Source organism: Hemiscyllium ocellatum, chromosome 1 (assembly GCF_020745735.1).
Source record: "Hemiscyllium ocellatum isolate sHemOce1 chromosome 1, sHemOce1.pat.X.cur, whole genome shotgun sequence".
Lineage (NCBI taxonomy): Eukaryota > Metazoa > Chordata > Chondrichthyes > Orectolobiformes > Hemiscylliidae > Hemiscyllium > Hemiscyllium ocellatum.
In genome coordinates this window covers 43,758,385-43,775,635 of record NC_083401.1, presented here as the reverse complement: position 1 = coordinate 43,775,635, position 17,251 = coordinate 43,758,385, and the positions used below count along the sequence as shown (strand labels likewise).

Below are 17,251 nucleotides of genomic sequence, written 5' to 3'. Positions count from 1 at the left end.
GGAGAACAGATAGACAGTAGAAAGTAGATATGGTGTGAGTAATGAGCTATAAGAAAACCATGAGTGGCATGCATAAGGATCTGAATATAGGCTGTATTTATTAATTACTTAGAAGATAGAAGCTTGCCAATAGCAACTAGATTGGTAGCATAGGAACTAGATTGGAGAATAAATTGAAAAGAGACATTGATGCATAAATTAAATGCATGGTCAAAACTGTGACAGATTAAATTTAATGCATGAGTTTTCCCAGTTTGGGCTAAAGAAGAATTTCAACATTCTTTTAATTTTGAAAAATGCAACAACGCAAGTTCAAAGAGATTTAAGCAGCTGTGAGGACAGATCAGAGAAATGAAGTCATCAAAAGAAAGGTAAATGGCATTGTCACGTTTATAACCAAAGGGTGAGATTATAAAGGGGAGAGTATTATTACTCCAAAGCCCAGGCTCAATCACTCCTGGAGTACTGTATGTAGTTCTGGGCACTGTACGTTAGAAACGATATTTACTTTCATATCCTGAGAAAAGATTAGATTAGATTAGATTCCCTACAGTGCAGAAACAGGCCCTTTGGCCCAACCAGTCCCCTCTGAAGAGTAAACCACCCAGACCCATTTCCCTCTGACTAATGCACCTAACACAAGGGGCAATTTAGCATGGCCAATTCACCTGACCTGCACATCTTTGGACTGTGGGGAGGAAACCGACACAGACATAGGGAGAATGTGCAAACTCCACACAGTCAGTCACCCGGGGCTGGAATTGAACCTGGGATCCTAGTGCTGTGAGGCAGCAGAGCTGCCCACTAAGCCACCGCACTGCCCCAAAGAAAAGGAGTGGAGCAGAGCATTACCTGAGTGTTACTATTGCTCCAGGGCTGAAACCATGAGAAATGATGACATAGTTAAAGCTTATATGTATGGTATATAAAAAGATGAAAGGTGATTTGATTACGATTGTTCAGAGTTTGAAAGGAATTGGTGAGATAGAACAACACGCCTGCTGCTGATAGGGATGACTAAGACAAGTGGACATAATCTTATATTCAGAGGCAGGTATATGGAAAGCAAGATTGGAACTCTTAAGCACAAAATAACCGTAGAAATTAATTTAATTAATAGCTTAAAATCTGAGATTTATAGGTATTTGTGATGTATATGAGTCTGAAAGAGTTAATATAAAGGGATGCCATAAATATTTGCCACATCGTTGTAACGTGCAACTAGTTGCTATCATGCAATCTATCTCTTTAACGAAAATAAACCTTTCTAGTCATGCCATGAAGTGGTTTTCCTACACACTAGTCCAATCATGCCGCGTAGTTTCCTACGCTTGAAGAAGCTGGTGGCAACAATCTTTATCATGAACAACAGCTCATAATGTGTCATGTTCTGACACATCCAGACAAACATTTATTAGTCTGGACTCTTCAGCACAGATTGGTACAGCAGGAAAATAAAGCCAAGGAAGACTACAATTCAATAGATTGTATGAATAATAAACAGTGACAGAAATAGGAGTCCAATGAGGAAGGGGAGAAAAGGGCAATGAATAACAGAACAGAAAAATAGAAAACAGAATTATTTAAGGAAAGGAAGATTTGGTTGGGAAAGACTCAACAAAATTCTGATTGAAAAATATTAGATTGGATTACTTACAGTGTGGAAACAGGCCCTTCGGCCCAACAAGTCCACACCAACCTGCCGAAGCGCAACCCACCCATACCACTACATTTACCCCTTAGCTAACACTATGGGCAATTTAGCATGGCCAATTCACCTGACCCGCACATCTTTGGACTGTGGGAGGAAACCGGAGCACCCGGAGGAAACCCACACAGACACGGGGAGAACGTGCAAACTCCACACAGTCAGTCACCTGAGTCGGGAATTGAACCCAGGTCTCAGGCGCTGTGAGACAGCAGTGCTAACCACTGCGCCACCGTGCCACTCACAAGATAAAAAGTGATGTGATGGAAACATCGCAAAACGGTGATTCCTAACTTTGAGACTCAGACATTTCCATTGTGTCCAACATATAAAACTGACAGGAATATCAGAAAACACACATGGTAAAAAGTTGGTTGGGTAGAATGCGTTTGGCACAGCTTTCTGCAATAACATATGTAAATTAACAAGGGTAAATGCCATATTATATTTAGGAATGAGCCAGATTCAGGCAACAGCCTAACAGTGCATAAACATTTATTCAATAATGAGCAATACATAATTGAGTTTAACGTCATGTTTAGAAGGGAGGAAGTGTAAACAGATTCTAGATTTAGATAATGTTGATTTTGATGCAAGGAGAAAGATTCTATCACAATAAACCAGGAAACTCTGTTAATGGGTAAAGCAATAAAAGATCAGAGAAAGGTGTTCACAAAGGAAAGCAGTGTTGCATAGAATCAATTTATACATCAACAGTTCAACCTTATTGGCCAAAAAGAAACAGCCTACGATGACTAAAGAGGGAAGACAATAAACAAAATGACTTTGACTATGACTAAAATGATCTAAAATCATTAAACTAAAAGTACAGACATTTAAAACTGCAAAAATAAAGGCAAACACAGAAGGTACAAAGAAAAGTGTGACAAAACATAAATCAAGAGCTACAATAAATCATAAAGAAAGACTTTCATTTCAATGATATGACTATTAATATAACAAGACTTCTGTAATTAGTAAGAAACAGTTGGTGGTCAGGAACAATGTGGACCCCTTGAAAACTAGTAGAATTGTAATTGTCACTGAAGTAAGGAAATGACATGCTAAATAATTAATTTACATCAATTTTTAGTGTGAAAGAGAAGTCAGACTGCTGGACATCTCAAGGAATGTATATTGAATCAGAGACAGAGACTCACCAAAATCAAAATTGGAAAAATAACAGCAATGAATAAAATTGTGACAGTACAAAGTGATAAATCCCGAGAAACACATGGATTCCATCTCAGCATTTTAGAGGAGGTAAACAAAAAGATTGCAGACTATACTCTTCTAAGGGACTCTCGATTTATGGAAAGTCCCTTTAGATTAGAAAAGTGTGCACGTCATTTCACTAATTAGAGGTAATTAGAGAAGTAAACCGTGGGCTGGATTTTAGACTCCCACACCTGCAGGTTCGAAGCTGGGGGCCGTGTAAATTCCAGCAGGCAGTCTACCTGACAGCCCCAGTTTAATGTCGAGCCGAGCCAGTTATAAAAGGATTATGTGGGTGAGTTTACTTACACAGCCACAGGCAAGTGTTCACTCGGTCTGATTGACATCTCACAAGGTTAGAATGTTATTTTTCTTTGTGATCATTTTTCTTCAGCTTCTGTGGGCTAAATCTAATGTTTTTTTGGCAAAATGCAAGTTATGTCAAGTTTGGTGGTGTGATTCTTGCTTCAAGGTCCAACAAATTTTTTTGATTTATCTTAAACTTGCTACATTAATTTGCATTTGAGCCATGGAATCAAGTCCGATTTCTGCCCAATTTTACCACATCCTGTTCCTGGAGCAAGTCACCACTCATCTGGAGATCCCTCAATTAACTGGCATCCCAATCATCGGTGCCATTTTTAAAAGGTCGTTATACACCTTTATTAGTTTGGAGCTGCCTGCACTGTTCCTGATATTTGCCTCAGACAGGACTGACAGGGCTTCGCTCTTCCTGGAGGTGCATAGGCAGAGTTTCTTCTTTCCCCAGTAAGGGAATATATACCTTTGGGGATTTGTCAGTAGTAAGATGCTGAACGTGAAACTCATTGCAGGAGGAATGACTGCTGTTGTCATTTGTCAGAGGTTTCTATGTGGATTAGAGCCGTCTCTGTTGTCTGGAGAAAGAACATCACTGTTCTTCTCCTCTGTGTAAATGCCACCATCTCCTCTCTGGGTAACTCATACTGCCCCAATCTCTGCTACTGAACCACCGCCAAGGTTCATGTTCTACCTCTCACACTATTGCCTGCAACATTATCCCTCACATGTTCTTATCCAATCCCCTACACTGCGAACCATATATGTCCTCTGCTTTCTACTCACTCACGAGTGAACATTTCTCCCAGTTGACAGCTGTGCCACCCACTTTCATCCCACTCCCTTCCTCCCTTTGCCTCACTCCAAGCCCATAACAAGGTGTAGACAGCCAAGAATGGGGAGACGTCCAACATCCACCTCCTTACTCTCCATGAAGACACTACCCTGTTTTGCTAGTGAGCACCGACCTGTTCTTTTGGTGGTGCTGAAACATTCATGTCCCAGCAGCCAAGTAAGAAACATTGTCCATTGTTGGGCTACTTTCCCATTACTCCCACTGTGAATGAATTCTCAACTTTCCTGAACTTCTAGCCCTTGCTCACAATGCACTCCGTATTTTGTCTCTTGTAGGCACAAATCTTGGTGGTCAAGAGACCAGCCCCACAACACATCTCATCACTACCTCAGCAGAGGACATCACGGATGTTTGGAAAGTTGCTTCCTGCTACCCTTCACCAGCTCAGATTCTGACACCTCAGAGGGCATTTTAGCTGGATTGGTGACAAGAGCACAGGCTGGTGTTCACAATACTTCCATCTTTCTACACTCAGCTGAGGAAGAAACACTAAAGCCACTGACGCTCCGAAGACTACTGGAGACCAGCCATCTGCTCAGTGCCAGGAGCCTATTTTATTGGCCATTAACCGCTCCACTGATACAACCAAGCTGACACAAGGAAAGCAGGCAGGTTTGGTGGAGGCACTGGGAAATCTCAATCAAATGTTGCATCCCTGCACCAATGCCATTGGGACCATGCTGACTCTGGCACGTGAGCATCTGGCTGCTTTCATGGACATAGTGCTAGGTCCAGCACTCTCAGAATCTGCTGGATAATTTACTCAGTCCTGCAATGCCTCACTCGAGCCACTGGTGTCCAGTGACAGGGGGCAAGGAAGCTTGACTTCACTCCAGGTGTTCATTCCCCATAGGGAGACTGGGCAGTGCCAGCAGTACCCCAGATAGAGGAAGTTCCACATACAGATTCATCAGAAATTTCTTGTCAAGACAGTCCAGAGATGACCAAATCGTCCACTTCCACCCTGCCTGCCGCCCTCAGCCCTGTGAGAGGACCATTTATTTCTGGTATCATGATATGTTCAAGAGGAGAGGACTTGGCATCCACACTCTAGGTTAATGCCCAAGGTTCACAGGTAGCACATGGTACTCGCTGGTGTCTTTCACCTGAGCTGTACAGGTGGCTGTGTAAGGATGTCATTCTTTAAAGGGGTTCATTTTGCATCACTCAAAAGTGAAGCCCCCTCACTCTTTGAAAGGAACACGTAAGCTCCCACACTACGTGTATGATAGCAGCCTTCTTCAGTTGCATTTGTTATGTACAGCATCATGGAAGTAAATGGCAGTTGCTCTTCTGACACTGAGCCTCTGACTCAGCCGTGTACTATTGGTGACTTTTCTTTCTTGATCACCATCCCATCAACTCCTTCAGCTTCGAACGTCCCCATGTTTCCACACAACCCATCTAACTAAATACTCACCTCCTCACTTTATGTAACCAGCCCTAGGCATATCAAGTCAACACACCAGGTTAAAATAGTCCACTGTCCTCCCTGTTGCTGATGACTTGTCTTTGATCCCTCTACCCTGTATTACCCTTTCCTTTCAAGGCTCTATTGTCTTGCTACCTATGGTCATCTATGAAATTGCCCTCCTTTCACAATTATTGAGCCTTCTGCATCTCAGCCTGCTGCTTCTGATTTTGACAAATAAGTTGCCCAAATTTCATTCCAAAGCCCCTGACAGTCCTATTGAATTTTCATGGATGGACCCGAGGACTAATTATGATACATTCCTTTGACACACTCAGATAGATAGTCTCGACTGATGACTGACCAGATGCTGACTGATAACTGTGCAGCTCCATGATTGACTTACTATGACTTCCAACTGATTGTACAGACCCACAAGGACACTCCATGCCCCGCTCCCTGGACTGTAGAAGAATGAATCTCAACCAGGCTGATACTAGTGGCCATTTGACTGAGCTCAAGCCCCTTGACTGATATCAGAGGGTCCCCTTGATTTATTGTACCCCTCCACCTGATGGATTTTTCACTTGCCTTGACTGAGGATTGACTCATTAGATATTGAGACATGGCCATTAGGAAAAAGCACACGCTGTGTGGGTTTTGCACGTTCATGATTGGCACACAGTGCAGGCATGAGACTGGTGTAGCATGGTGCAACAACACGTCCACCCTTTGCACTGTTGGCCAATTTGACAAGTTGTCTGACTTTGTGTCTGCACTAAAAGGCAAGTCAAGACAAAAGTGCAGAGAGTCTTCAAGGAGCAGCTGAAGATGCAAACCACCAAAAGGTGAGGCAGGACAGGGCAAAGGTGTTGCAAGCATCGAGGGAGGCACAAAGTGAGTGTACATTAAGACAGAAAGGCAAGTGGCGCTGAGGTGCAGTCTAACCCACACTATGGTAGGTGCCTATCTCTGTGCAAAGTGTCCTTTGCAGCAGTATTCCAGTGAATGGTGGTAGTGCAGAACCCAATTGTAAAGGCATCAGAGCTGTGCCATGATGATGTGGTGAGGTCAGTACATGTCGGGTACCATGGAACGTGGACAGGGGCTAAATGCAGTCACTGCTCAGGGAGCATATGTTAAAAGGTTGGCGTCTGATGCATGAGATGTAGGCCTGAAGGAACAAGTGGTGAGCTAGATTTCATTCTCATTATTATGTCAGGCCATTCAATACTTGCTTAGAAAGTGGGATGTTTGTTCTTGATGTCGAAATGATCGTTGCTGACCATATCACACAATTTTCCAAACTTTCTCGCCATTGCCAACATTGTTCAGAGCTGGCAAGATTCCAGTCTCTGCATTGATTTGGAAATCTATTGTGGTCCTCAACATATTTTGCATCCATTTGAAATATTTTAAATTGCATTAACTGCTATCAACCAATTTGTACAATGCAAGGTGTCACATTTGACAATATGACGATTAGCAGGAAATGTTTTTAATGACGCTGTTTGAAGGACAACTATTTTCTGGGACCATGGAGACAATCTCCCTGATTTTTCTCTGAAATGGTAACAAGACAGCATCTTACCCAAGGAATGGTATAAAAACAACGATAAGGAAATAAATCACACGTGTAAATCAAAGCAAACAGGAGTGAACATGAGAAGCACATTTAAATAAGAACAGAAGAGAACATTAAAAGTAAGATAGGGATCATAAGGTATGGCCATTGGAAAAGGCTAATTTTAATATCTTCATTATTGAATAATGGGTGGTGGAGGGAAGGATCATTATATTGGTCCCAAGAGAAATGTGGTAGGTGAGAAAATATTTGGAAAAGAGAAATTAATCTTGAACACAGTCTCAAGGTGGCTCGGTGGCACAAGTGGTTAGCACTGCTGCCTCACAGCGCCTGAGACCCGGGTTCAATTCCCGACTCAGGCGACTGACTGTGTGGAGTTTGCACGTTCTCCCCGTGTCTGCGTGGGTTTCCTCCGGGTGCTCCGGTTTCCTCCCACAGTCCAAAGATGTGCGGGTCGGGTGAATTGGCCATGCTAAATTACCTGTAGTGTTAGGTAAGGGGTAAATGTAGGGGTATGGGTGGGTTGCGCTTCGGCGGGTCGGTGTGGACTTGTTGGGCCGAAGGGCCTGTTTCCACACTGTAAGTAATCTAATCTAAAAGGACATTTGACATTGGATTGAGGGCTTTTGATATAAATTTGCACAATATTAGTTCACACCTAATTTCAGGAAGTGCTTCCTCACAAAACAGAGATTAATGCCTGGAACGATCTTCCGGTTAATGTAACGAATCTTCTAATAGTCGATGATACACTTTGACAGGGAGACTGTAGGTTTTGCAGAAGGTTAAGCTCGATGAAGTGAATATTTTCCCATTGAAAATTACATCTGTTATCTCCCGTAATAAACTAATGTCTATCTGTTGCATGTCTAGCACAAAGGGGCGACTCATTAGCAAATGGCATCTTTGACAATGTCATTGAGGTTTCACAAAAATTAAATTATTATTTAACTAAGTGCAGAACTCTTGTTAAAATTTTTGCTGATTCAATTAGAGATGCTAAAAGGGGAAAGAGAATAATTATCCATCCTTTGAACTGAGTGCTGATATTGAACAGTGCCAGGTGTAATAAGATTGAGTTTTAACTAAGTAATCCTGATAATTTATTCCATTGTCACTTTACTGGTGGGAATTTTCACGAGTTCTCTTAATTCTATGAGATCTGGATTTTGATTTTCTTCACTCTGAACTGACAGGTAAATCTTCCTTTTTCAGGAATACACAACTTGTCCATCAGAAACTTAAAGGCATATGAGCGTAAATTTTTGAAAAGTTAGTATGGTGAGTGAATGTAGAGATATATAATTAAGTTTATATGCGGAAATGTTATGCTTCAGCTCTTCCCTTCCAGCTATGAGCATGTTTTCACAAATTTTTCATTCCCCCCCTGTCCAACTACATTGATTATTAAAGGTTCAAGATTTGCAGTGAACATTTTCCCATTGGAAATTACATTTGTGGTCTCTGTAATAAACTAATACCTAACTGTTGCATGTCTAGGTACATGCAAGGTTCGAGATACATCTAAGATATTAAAATTCTACAAGAGTTGCCAAAAAATGGTTACCAAACATTTCCCAATTCATATTAATTTAAGAAAACTCACTTGATCTTATGACAATGTTTTGCTGGGAATATTCCAGAACAATTGATACGGTTAGACATTGTTGGCACAGCTACACCTAGATTGCAATTTTATACTGACAGTGGAGATGACTCTATCAATTTGATTCTGGATTAGTGGTGCTGGAAGAGCACAGCAGTTCAGGCAGCATCCAACGAGCAGCGAAATCGACATTTCGAGCAAAAGCCCTTCATCAGGAATAAAGGCAGTGAGCCTGAAGCATGGAGAGATAAGCTAGAGGAGGGCGGGGATGGGGAGAAAGTAGCATAGAGTACAATGGGTGAGTGAGGGAGGGGATGAAGGTGATAGGTCAGGGAGGAGAGGGTGGAGTGGAAAAGGAGACAAGCAGGTAGGACAAGTCTGGACAAGTCATGGGGACAATGCTGAGCTGGAAGTTTGGAACTAGGGTGAGGTGGGGAAAGGGGAAATGAGGAAACTGTTGAAGTCCACATTGATGCCTTGGGGTTGAAGTGTTCCAAGGTGGAAGATGAGGTGTTCTTCCTCCAGACGTCTGGTCGTGAGGGAGCGGCGGTGAAGGAGGCCCAGGACCTCCATGTCCTCGGCAGAGTGGGAGGGGGAGTTGAAATGTTGGGCCAGGGGGCGATGTGGTTGATTGGTGCGGGTATCCCGGAGATGTTTCCTAAAGTGCTATACTAGGAGGCGCCCAGTCTCCCCAATGTGGAGAAGGCCGCAACAGGAGCAACAGATATAATAAATGATATTAGTGGATGTTCAAGTAAAACTTTGATGGATGTGAAAGGCTCCTTTAGGGCCTTGGATAGAGGTGAGGGAGGAGGTCTGGGCGCAGGTTTTACAGTCGCCTCATCTTCCGCCTTGGAACACTTCAACCCCAGGGCATCAATGTGGACTTCAACAGTTTCCTCATTTCCTCTTCCCCCACCTCATCCTAGTTCCAAACTTTCAGCTCAGCACTGTCCCCATGACTTGTCCGGACTTGTCCTACCTTCCTATCTCCTTTTCCACCTATCCACTCCACCCTCTCCTCCCTGACCTATCACCTTCATCCCCTCCCCCACTCACCCATTGTACTCTATGCTACTTTCTCCCCACCCCCAACCTCCTCTAGCTTCTCTCGTCACAGGCTCACTGCCTTTGTTTCAGATGAAGGGCTTTTGCCAGAAATGTTGATTTCACTGCTCCTTGGATGCTGCCTGAACTGCTGTGCTCTTCCAGCACCACTGATCCAGAATCTGGTTTCCAGCATCTGCAGTCATTGTTTTTTCCTCTATCAATTTGAGTAGAACCTACCTGACAATGCCCTGGTGGTGGCACTCTCATACAGAGGGACTCCTTGCCCTGCATTATTAAAGGCCTTCAAAGAAATAACATAATGGGAGCTTGGCTCTGCAAAAGAAAGCACGGTATTAACATCAGTGTTTCTCATTTCTCTTATTAATAAGACGATATTGGGTTAAATAGAGTATGAAACCTCAGACTGCAATCATCTTTATGTTGATTTTTAAACAATCATACATCTTAATTCATCCTCACACCAATGCATATGTATATACTTTTTCAATATTTGATAATGAGCACGAAAGGTGTAGAAGTCATTTGTAAAATTAATCTAATTAATATGTCACTGTCAATTTTTATCAAAATTATTGATTTGAGAGAATATAATAGGAAGTCGGTGTTAATTACTTTATGATGATAAGATATGAACTTATTCTGACCCAAACCTGCTGCTGCAAGTCAGCTTACTATCTAAGTACCATAAAATGCTAATGAAGTCAGAGCTATGCATAATTTGCATTCTCTTAAGACTTCTATACCACACAATTTTCCCTTACTTCTGCTTATTCTCCTGAAGTAACAGACCTGTGATAGGCTGAGGAAAGGACATCCTAATTTTTCTTCCCAGAGAATTCCAGTACCAGGCCCAAGTGGTCATTCTTGAAGTTAGACCATGATGATTGGCTTCAACAGCTAATTTCCAGGGGCCTCTCCTAGTTTCGTGCTTTAACTTCTGGGGTTGATTGTCAGGCCCTCTGGAGGAATGACCAATTATGTCATTTCTCATGACGTCCCACAGCTGCTGCCAAACCATGCTGCAAAGTAAGGGATTCTCGACCCTGACGCCAAAATAAGGACATTTTCCAACTGGTGTCACTGACTACAAATTAGCAATGGGAACTCTGATTATTAATTCCCTCTTCCTAGCTAATGTCTGCTGAAACTGATTACTAGCTCTACTGTTAATGGAGACTGTTGTAGTGCAATAGTAGTGTTCCTACCAGTACTGATATTATCAAGAAATCTTTCTGCATTGCTTCTAGCCTTCAAAACTGCTGTCATCATTCCACCTCCTCTATTTTAATAAAGCTTATTCCTGACCCTGTTATGTTCTCAAATGATTACTCTACATTTCACCTTCCTTTCAACTTAACTGTTCATCTCCTCCAATTCCGTGTTCAAACTCTTCCATCATCAAATCCATATCAGGCTTTTGTCGTACCTACAGAGCCATGCCTCACCTTGTCAAAGTCATCAATATGTTTTATAATTTTAGCTGTATCATTGGTATGTCTCCTTATCCTCCACCAGTCATCACAATCAGTGGTTTATGCTTATTCACCATCTGTGGGACTGCTGTTACTTGTTTCAAACTTCTCCCATGCTCATTCTCTGTTTCAAATATTTATCCAACTTAAAATGGCACAATAGCCTTTGCTTCAACAGTCACGATGCCAAAGAATTCTGTGTTGCAATAATCCTTGGTGCCTGGGTGCTGTCTCCAATCTGCACAATGTTAATGTTCAAGCAGCTATTAGCCACCAACCCACTGGCCATTTTGGTCAGTTAATCAACAAGTTTCTGAAGCATTTCTGTTAAAGTATTATATAAGGTCAGGTCTCAAAATAGGCTGTTAGCTACCACTTGCAGTAATACTTGGTGCTTTTACAGCCTGGGAGTAAAATGTATATGTTCTAGGTCAACATGCAAGTATTAAAGATAAAATCTTCATTTATGTATTATTTCACTATGAGTTTACCAAAGCAGTAGACAGCCAAAGGTTTTGAAGGGTAATCTGTGCCAAAGTGGCTACACATGTCAATGGGATGGTAAAGAAGGCATATGGCATGCTTGCCTTTATTGGGGGAATTGAGTACAAGATGACATATTGCAGCTTTATAGGGCTTTGGTTATGCCACACGTAGAATATTGCATTCAATTCTGGTTGCCATGTTACAGGAAGGATGTGGACACTTTGAAGAGGGTGCAGAAGAGGTTTACCAGGATGCTGCCTGGATTAGAGGGTATGAGCTGTAAGAAGAGACTAGAAAAACTTGAGAGCGGCAGAGGCTGAGGGGACACTTCATAGAAGTCCATAAAATTATGAGATGCACAGACAGGGTTGACGGTAAGAATCTTTTTCCCAGAATTTAAATGTCTAAAATGAGGGGCTAAGCATTTAAGAAGGGGGGGGGAGTTCAAAGGAGATGTGAGGTGCAAGTTTTTTACACGAAGAGTGGTAGGGGTGTGGAATGTACTGCAAGGGGTTAGATACAATGGGGGCTTTTAAGAGACTTTTAGATAAGTACATGAATATGCAAGGAATGAAGGGATATGGACCAAAGGCAGGCAGAAGGGATTGCTTTAATTTGGCAATATATTCGACATAACATCATGGACTGAAGGGCCGATTCCTGTGCTGTATGGGTCTATGTTCCATGAAGCAAAATCAGCAGCCAATTTCCTCACATTAATATCCCCCAGACAGGAAATGAGCTGAAAAAGAAACTGTAAATTTATTTGAAGTTTTTGACTTCAGTTGGGTTGGGATTTATTTTTACTTGCTGAGAGTGAATGTCATGTGAGAGATAACAGGAGTGTTTGAGCTTTATCCAACTTATTCAAACTGTAGTGATAATGTGCATGTAGTTTGAACTTGTATCTCTAAATATTACTGATTTGTTGGAACAATGGCTTTTACTTTCATTGCAACAGATCATAGATTCATTGCTAAAGACAGCAGTACCAGATGTCAAATATTTCCATGTGTCCTTCCAAATGTAGGGTTCTGATGATATTTACCTAGATTTTCAATGGAAAAATAACGTTGCTTGCTGTCGACCTGCACAGTCTCAGCATAGGGACTCCCCACTCCGTAACCAATGATATAACCCCTGACTGCTATGTTCGGGTTTAAAGGTGGAGTCCAAGTCATTACGATACTTGTAGTCAGGGGTCTGACATGAAGAGAACTTGGCTGGTCAGGAACCTGGGATTCTGTAATTAAAGAACAAATTCTTCGATCAGTACAAATCCACTTTATAAAATTACCTAGATAAAAATGAATTATTTTCACTTTATTTTTCGTACAACAGCTTTAGGATGATCTTATTTCGTAATCCTATCGGCATATTGTGCTTAACCCATCGAAATGCCTCAGTGTTTTTTTCATTCCATTTAATACTTTTGAACTTGATTGATTGTTAACGTCTACAAAAATGCATAGTTTTTTAAAGACAGTAAAATCCCACAAGCAGCAAGGAGGTGATCCATTTAATTATTTTGTGATGTGGTTGGCTAAGACATGAAGAGAAAACCCTTCTCTCCCTTTAAATGTTAAAACCCACAAGACGATTACAGCTTAATGTCTTAAAGTTGATTTTCCAAATGAGCACTCTTGGCATGGTGCCTTGCCTGTAGGCAGGAGCACATACTGGAAAATCACAGGTGTGCCTCTCACATCTCTGTCTGTAAATGTACTGCTGTGGAGATTCTACTAACTGCACAGTAAGACTGTGTACACAATCCTATTTAAACATATTAGAAATCTGGCAGGCTCTGAGAGATCGTCTAGGATGAGTAGATTTAAATCTGGTTTCAGAGAGATTCACCATTGACTGGAATTCAATCAGATTTTACTTCATCTATACTTGCTTGCCATGAAGGCAAGAAGCAATTTTTAAAAGGTTTGTCTATTTAAATTAAGTTTTCATTAGTGTATGATTATTAAAGGTAGAGAACTCTACAGAAATGGCTTTAGCCAAACCTTCTCCCACATTTCAGCTCTGAACTCAGGGCCCATTTCTACAAAGGGTTCCATGTTGTGAAAGTCACAAGTTTAGTTCTGTCTGTATAGACCAGAGATGAAATTTTCCTGCTTGTTACATTTCACACAATTGCCAATATCCCCTGTTTGTCTGTGTTATTCTCTCAGCTTTCTGCCCTGAGAAACTTCCATGAAATAGCCAGCATTTTGTAGCCAAGCAATCAGGAATCACCCTTCATTATTGCAGTCCAGATGCTGCCATTAGGTGGTGTCAGACAGGTAGTGAAATCCTGTTTGTTCATACATCCTTCTCCATTGATAGGTACTTGACTTCTACAGTTGTCTCCCCATTGTAGAAAGTTAATGCTCAGGATCACAGCAGATCAGGAGATCAAACTTGATCATCCCAATACCTTGGCTGTCCATTACCCCAAGGTGTCATGTCCATCACAAAATCTGGACTTTGCTACTATGATGGTGTTCTCTCACTCACTCATACTATTTTTCCTATAAAATCAGGAATTATTCTATTTATTCATTGCTAAGTTATAATAATGAAGCACAAATATCTTGGAATAATTTCTCAACAAATAACTTGAATATAAATGCACTGTCGATAATACATAACAAAAATATATGTAGATGTAGATTTAACATTGTGTTGTAAATTACTTCATTTTGTTGTGAGGCACTAATAGGAAAAGCTCATGATTAAATATTCTTAATGTTCCAAAAAGACTCCCAGGACCTATTGATAGCAAGTGCTCAATAGCATCAAAACAAATGGAAAGTGGGACAGATATGCCGAGCTGCAAAGCAATGACAGCATATATTGTGGACAGAAAATCTAGTACTGGCCTTTGATAAATTTTTTAATCATTTATGGCTTCCATCTCATGCTCCACAAGTTAACACATTCATCACTCATGTAACATCCTTTGCATGAGGTATTCACTATTCAATTCCCTTTGGTATGATCTTCACCCAAAAGCATGTCCTTTCACTGCACTGATTACTGATAATTTATTGGCCATCATTTCAATTAGATTGATTCTAAGCTGTAACTGGTGTACCACTTGTTTTCCCCTGTAAGTGTTATTACCATCTAAATCATTCTCCGGTGTTTCCACTGTGAACCACTCAGATGCTGGTCCTGTTCCGTTCACAGTCATGGCAGCAACTTGAAAACTGTAATGCCCTCCTTTGTCCAGACCTGCCAATCAAATCACAACAATGGTTAGCCCAAACTGTCATTAAATACTTACTTTATTTTGTTTGCATGACTCAACTGTTCAAAAAAGAAGCTTCAAGTATATAAACAAGCCATTAATTCTCCTCCACACACACACAACCAAAACCAGAAATTGCTGGAAAAGTTCACTAGGTCTAACAGCATCTTTGGAGAGAAATCAGAGCTAACATTTCAGGTCGAGCGACCTTCTTCAAAACCCATAAGTTCTCCTTTTTTATATGTGAAATGACACTTAACATCCAGCGTATATAAACAAACAGAACTTGGCTGAGATCGAGAGTTTAAAATGAGTGACTGTGAGTCAGCACCCCAATTTCCACCTTTCCTGTGGCAATTTAACAATAATTTTTAAAATTATTTCTACTGAAGGGAGTAGAAATAGAATTAGAGAAAGCAGCAAAAAGACCGCCAACTGACTATCAACTGTTTCACCATCCCACACAAAGGCAAGTTCTATTCTGTAGAAATCTTAAATGAAGTTAGAATAATGCCTCTCTGGAAAACTTCTTCCTAAGTTCATTTTTGTGAGACGCAGCCTTAAAGCAGTTAGATTTCTTCATTGTGTAAAGCGGGGCACGTGCTACCTTTATAAATTTATGTGAAATCAATTAGTGCAAGATTAAAAATTGCAAGAAACCATTGCTGGCACAGAACCACACTGGATATGAGCTTGGTTGGAAAGTAGGTCTGCTGCATTATACCACCCAATTCTACACACTGTAATTATAATTAGTCAGTGCATTAGCCATGATGTCTTGTGATTTTTGTCTTTTGTGGATACTTTTTAAATTAGAAATAGCCCTTTACACTGTTGGGTCTTTTCTGCCTTCTGCAAGTGATTTATTGACTTCTATGTGTTGGATTACCCTTTTGCTAATTGCCAACTCCCTATAGACAATGAGGACCATACTTATTGGTCCACACAGAAGGGAAAACATGCAATAGGTTCAGATACTGCTCCTGAACCACCTCCATGCAGAGAGAAGCACTGTTTACTATTGAAACTGGAGTTAGCATTGCATTTCCAATGAGAAAACAATGGAAGCGCCAGAAAATAGACAGGAACTCAATGTACAGGATTGTACTTTACCTGGAATTCCAATGGGGTAAGATTTCCACTAAGTCCAACCCTGATTCAGATGGAGGAGTAACTCCTTGCACTGAGGTGTCAGTGGGGAGCTCTTTGGAGCCAGCGACCATAATTCTATTCATTTTACAATAGTGATGGAAAAGGATAGACCAGATCTAAAAGTTGAAGTTCTAAATTGGAGAAAGGCCAATTTTGACAGTATTAGGCAAGAACTTTCAAAAGCTGATTGGACTCAGATGTTTGCAGGTAAAGGGATGGCTGGGAAATGGGAAGCCTTCAGAAATGAGATAACAAGAATCCAGAGAAAGTATATTCCTGTCAGGGTGAAAGGGAAGGCTGGTAGGTATAGGGATTGCTGGATGACTAAAGAAATTGAAGGTTTGGTTAAGAAAAAGAGGGAAGCATATGTCAAGTATAGACAGGATAGATCGAGTGAATCCTTAGAAGAGTATAAAAGAAGTAGGAGTATACTTAAGAGGGAAATCAGGAGGGCAAAAAGGGGACATGAGATAGCTTTGGCAAATAGAATTAAGGAGAATCCAAAGGGTTTTTACAAATATATTAAGGACAAAAGGGTAACTAGGGAGAGAATAGGGCCCCTCAAAGATCAGCAAGGTGGCCTTTATGTGGAGCCACAGAAAATGGGGGAGATACTAAATGAATATTTTGCATGAGTATTTACTATGAAAAAGGATATGGAAGATATAGACTGTAGGGAAATAGATGGTGACTTCTTGTAAAATGTCCAGATTACAGAGGAGGAAGTGCTGGATGTCTTGAAACGGTTAAAAGTGGATCTGGATCAGGTTTACCCGAGAACTCTGTGGGAAGCTAGAGAAGTGATTACTGGGCCTCTTGCAGAGATATTTGTATCATCAATAGTCACAGGTGAGGTACTGGAAGACTGAAGGTTGACAAATGTGGTGCCACTGTTTAAGAAGGGCAGTAAAGACAAGCCAGGGAACTATAGACCGGTGAGCCTGACCTTGGTGATGGGCAAGTTGTTGGAGGGAATCCTGAGGTACAGGACGTACATGTATTTGGAAAGGCAAGGACTGATTCGAGATAGTCAACATGGCTTTGTGCGTGGGAAATCATGTCTCACAAACTTGACTGAGTTTCATGAAGAAGTAACAAAGAAGGTTGATGAGGGCAGAGCAGTAGATGTG

At 41.2% G+C, this 17,251-nt stretch overlaps 1 protein-coding gene across 1 annotated transcript in view; it reads right to left on the bottom strand.

The window, feature by feature from the left end:
* dcc (DCC netrin 1 receptor) overlaps window positions 1-17,251 on the bottom strand; it is a 990,886-nt gene that overhangs the window by 141,796 nt on the left and 831,839 nt on the right. Inside the window, exons 14-16 of the mRNA XM_060825544.1 lie at window positions 14,843-14,953; window positions 12,777-12,971; window positions 9,987-10,082 (exon numbers count right to left, since the gene is read on the bottom strand). Coding sequence (XP_060681527.1) covers window positions 9,987-10,082; window positions 12,777-12,971; window positions 14,843-14,953 — 402 coding nt within the window. The remainder of the gene's footprint in view (window positions 1-9,986; window positions 10,083-12,776; window positions 12,972-14,842; window positions 14,954-17,251) is intronic.